Raw genomic sequence first — 4,836 nt, forward strand, 5'->3', positions numbered from 1 at the left:
ACATGGGATTCCCTTTCCATCTCCGATGCTTCATTACATCCTAGTCAAGACAACATCCTGAAAATAACTGCCATAAAAAGATTTGAATTTTCAACGGAATTCTGGCCTTCCAAATTCATCTATAATCACAACCCACGATGTTTTTCTCCAAGAGAGAGTACACAGATTTAATTGTGAAGGATGCATTAGCACCCAAAGTCCTTTATAAGAGTAATGATATGCATGATTGTGCGTATTTTTGAAAAAAAAATCTACTAAGTATGCAATTATGCGCAATTTAACAAGAATTAAACGTAAACAAGAAAATTTTCAAGGTTCAAAAAGGAAAAAGAGAGCGGGCGTGGTATATATGCAAAAGAATCGGCGGAGGCCACTCGAACCGTGCCCCGCGAAAGCCGAGAGGCCGGAGAGAAAGCGAGGCGCGGCGCGGGGCGGACGGAGCGAGCCAGCGACCGCGTCAGTCATCGATCGCCTCCGTCCCCTCCCCACGAACCCTACCAGTGCGCGTTGGATCTACCGGAGATGGCGGAGGTGGACGCGGCGGCTGCGGCTGCGGCTGGGGCGCAGGCGGTGCAGCTGATCGACGGCGAGGGCGAGTTCGCGGGCGAGTCGGCGGAGCGGTTCATGACGGCCGCAGGCGTCGCCGGCTGCGGACTCTCCTACGCCGTCGTCTCCATCATGGGCCCCCAGAGCAGCGGTAAGTACGCACGTACACTGCGCGCGAACGCCCGTCGCGTTGGCTCGATCGTGTGGCGTGCTCCCATCCCATATTCCCATGCGCGGCGCTGGCAACCTGTTTGATCAAATGCTCGTGAATTTCGCTGGGCATCGGCACCGCCGCCGATTTGTTTCGCGCTGTTCCTGGAGCATTAATTGGTGCACGGGTCGGGGACGCCCATTTTGTCGATCAAATGGGTTAACCGCTATCCATGATGCGGTTTGTCCGATAGAACGGCAGCATGTTTCCGTTGTTTCAGGGCGTGCCCTCGTCTTCGGATGGATTATTGAGGCTCCGCCGATGCCCGATGAACAATGACGGGGTTCAGTAAGTTTGGGTAGCAAAATACTAACATGTTATATCATACATATCATTCCGAACTCAGACTGCCAGTATAAGCTTGCCAGTTTAGAGGGTAATTTCGTAGTGGTTGCATGGGGACCGGTGCATCATTGCTTGTTTGTCTCGGTGTATGTACATTGAGGGAAATCTGCATTGCCAGTGCGTGACATTGCCATTTCTATGAAGCTATGGTGACATCTTAGCGCCTTAGTACTTGTATAAGCCACCGTTTACCCTTTTCGACTGAGCCTTGCAACCCCAACTGGGTGACATGTGTATATTGTAAAAGTAGGGTGTTTGTGCATATCTATTTTGAAGCCCTTCACTTGCTGACATGAGTGACATCTAAGAATCAGATCCACTGATGAAAAATTAATTATAAATCCACTGTATATCCTTTTTCTTGGGGGTTATTGTTTGTCTTCTCTGATATTAACTGTAAAATGCTTATTTTCATCATTTGACTGATAGTCTAATACTGAACTTAAACATGTATTCTTGGATGATATCTATGAGTGTGGACTTCCTTCCCTTTATCACAAATTGACAGTACATACTTCAAAATTTAGTTGGCATAATATTAATCATACTTTACTTTGAGCAGGAAAGAGTACCTTGTTGAACCTACTCTTTGGGACTAATTTTAGGGAGATGGATGCGTTCAGGGGAAGGTATACTCAATTTTATTTACCTATCTTTCTTTCATTTTTTTCATTTCTCTTATCATGAATTTGTGCTTTCAAATGTAGTACACTCTTAGATTTGATAGTATATTTCTGTCGCTAGGAGCCAAACTACCAAAGGCATCTGGATGGCACGCTGTGTTGGTGTTGAGCCCTGTACTGTTGTAATGGATTTGGAAGGTACTGATGGAAGAGAAAGAGGAGAGGTATGCTTACTTGCATAGTTTAATTTCCTTGTTCTTTTGACTTTTCGAGTAGCAAAGTGCAACATTAGAGAGATACTGGAAGGTTATGGACTTGGTAACTAGAATAGTTACTGGTACAGTTTGACATAACAATCACCAAACTGTCAATTAGACCTAGAAGATTGGAAATAAAGACACTGCATTTTCTCTTTCTTTCTGTCAGAGTATTTAGTGCCCTGACCAGAAAAACTTGGACCTTAAAGCATGGAATGGGACGAATTTATGAAATGATGCCTGGTATCAATAGATTGTTTCCATTTGTCTTTTGCGATAATTTACCTAATTTACATCTAATCCAGGCATCAGACGCAGTGAGTGTACTGACCGAAGCTCATAATTAGGAGTATTTTCCTCCTGTTTATGGTATCATTTCTTAATAGAATGCAAATTTTAGTTCGCAAGTAGTGCTTTAGCAAAGCAATAACATTGCATTCTTGACTGATTTGGCTTTCCTGTCTTCAAGTAACAAATATAAACGTGATTGATCCTCAAAAGAACAGAAATAAAAACTACTCCCTCCGTCTCGTAATATAAGATGTTATCACAACCAATATGTGGGTATATTGGTTGTAATAACATCTTATATTATGGGACTGACGTAGTATCATGTTTGATTAGTACTATGTTCAAAAGATGACTGCATGAGTTAAAGCGACTTGGTCATGTCATATGGAACTATGGTAGAGGCTTATTAGATATACTGCTGTAAGGAGGTTACTGAGGACACTTCTTTTCTGATGATCTGTGCTTTTGCCTCATTTTAGGATGATACGGCATTTGAGAAGCAAAGTTCATTATTTGCTCTTGCGATTTCCGACATAGTTTTGATTAACATGTGAGTCATTCTCTGTGATACAGGATGCTGCTCCAATTTTTTGATGTCAAGATAACTACCCCTCCCCTTATGCTTATATATTGAGATTTTGTCCATACACTCAAGTCCTTATATTTTAACTGCATGTATTCTTCTAGGTGGTGCCATGATATTGGTCGGGAGCAAGCTGCTAATAAACCTCTTCTAAAGACAGTATTTCAGGTACCAAGGTGCAATCTCTGTTCTTTTAGGTATACCCTCACTAGCAATGGGGATATATGTCCTCATTTACTTGTAACTTTCGGACAACTTGGTGTGTAGGTCATGATGCGTTTGTTCAGTCCCAGGAAGACAACACTATTATTTGTTATACGCGATAAAACAAGGGTTTGCTTCTCCTTTGTTCTCTTCCTATTTTGAATATATTAACTAAATTCTTTTTATTATCAGAAATATAATCTTTGCTCCATTTATTTGGGCGAATCTCAGACACATCATTATTTTCATGTAGACTCCACTTGAACATCTAGAACCAGTTCTAAGGGAGGATATTCAAAAGGTGCTGGTATCCTATTCTTATTCCATGATTGTTTACTTTTCCTTCTGCTCACTATTATAAGATGTTTTGAATATTTTAATATGGACTACATACTTACTGAAATGAGTGAACAAACACACTAAAGTTAGAACATCTTATAATAGTGAACGGAGGGAGTCCCTTTGTTCACAAATATAAGATGTTCTAACTTTTTTCTGAATCGGATGTATATAGACAAGTTTTAGTGTGTTTGTTCACTCATTTCAGTCCGTATGTAGCCCATATTGAAAAATCTAAAACATCTTATATTGGTGAACAGTGGGAGTAGTTTATTGCCATTCCCTGGTTCTAATTTTGTGACTAATTTGATCAGATATGGAACTCGGTTCCTAAGCCAGAGGCACACAAGGATACCCCTCTCAGTGAATTTTTCAATGTGGGCTTTCTGATTCTGCTATACAATCTTGATTGACTCATAGACTATACTGATTATAACACCTTTTGTAAATATGAAGGTCCAAGTCACCGCATTGCCCAGTTTTGAAGAAAAAGAAGAACAATTCAGAGAGCAGGTACTTCAACAATTACTTGAAACTTGTCGTCTTAAGTTGTTTCTACATAAATGTACAACATTATTTTCCAAATAAAAAGAGAATCTAAATATATTATTTTTCAAGCGCTTTACTTTTATCTCGACCAGGTTCAACAACTTAGGCAGAGATTTGCAAATTCAATTGCACCAGGAGGTCTTGCAGGTGATAGGAGAGGAGTTGTTCCTGCTTCAGGTTTTTTGTTTAGTTCACAGCAGATTTGGAAAATTATCCGAGAGAACAAGGATCTTGATCTTCCTGCTCATAAGGTACAATTTGATGTACACTGGATCGGTGTTACATGTGTCATAAAGGAGTTACTTTAAGTTCCATAATGTTGGTCTATGCATCAAATGCATCATACATAAGAAAATCCACAGTATCCATCTACACCAATCCTCTAAAGCCTGTTTTTTTTATGTAAAAGAACTCATCCTCTGATTTTTAATCAACAGCCAAAACAATTCTGGAAAAGAGACGACATGAAATGGGAGTGCATTGTTCCTGAGCCTACTTAATGCCTGTCGATACAATATTTTCAAACCTTTTTGCTATTCCTTAAAGAAGTGCTTATCTTGCAAATTATCTTAAATCTAACACAAAATTGCTAGACAATACCTAGTCTGCGGCTGAATGAGCCCTACCCTTATTCCATAGGATATGCATGTTATCTATCTATGCAACATGGATGCAGATCATGTCCTATACATGTACAAACTGTTAGGAATAGCAACTTAGTATTATCCGTAGGCCAAAACCATCATATATACTACTCCCTCCGTCCCAAAATAAGTGTCGCAACTTTGTATTAGCTCTAGTACAAATTTGTACTAAGCTCAAGACACTTATTTTGGGACGGAGGGAGTAGTACAGAAGGGAGGCCAAAGGCCAAATACAGAAAACCAA

The 4,836-nt window shown here is 40.4% G+C and overlaps 1 protein-coding gene across 1 annotated transcript in view; it reads left to right on the top strand.

Annotated features, from left to right (window-relative positions):
• The first annotated feature begins 522 nt into the window (after positions 1–522).
• LOC119307466 (protein ROOT HAIR DEFECTIVE 3 homolog 1-like) overlaps positions 523–4,836 on the top strand; it is a 28,498-nt gene continuing 24,184 nt past the window's right edge. Inside the window, exons 1-10 of the mRNA XM_037583545.1 lie at positions 523–697; positions 1,665–1,731; positions 1,847–1,949; positions 2,753–2,823; positions 2,961–3,024; positions 3,124–3,189; positions 3,314–3,361; positions 3,714–3,776; positions 3,856–3,912; positions 4,041–4,199. Coding sequence (XP_037439442.1) covers positions 523–697; positions 1,665–1,731; positions 1,847–1,949; positions 2,753–2,823; positions 2,961–3,024; positions 3,124–3,189; positions 3,314–3,361; positions 3,714–3,776; positions 3,856–3,912; positions 4,041–4,199 — 873 coding nt within the window. The remainder of the gene's footprint in view (positions 698–1,664; positions 1,732–1,846; positions 1,950–2,752; positions 2,824–2,960; positions 3,025–3,123; positions 3,190–3,313; positions 3,362–3,713; positions 3,777–3,855; positions 3,913–4,040; positions 4,200–4,836) is intronic.

This window comes from Triticum dicoccoides, chromosome 5B (genome assembly GCF_002162155.2).
Source record: "Triticum dicoccoides isolate Atlit2015 ecotype Zavitan chromosome 5B, WEW_v2.0, whole genome shotgun sequence".
NCBI lineage: Eukaryota > Viridiplantae > Streptophyta > Magnoliopsida > Poales > Poaceae > Triticum > Triticum dicoccoides.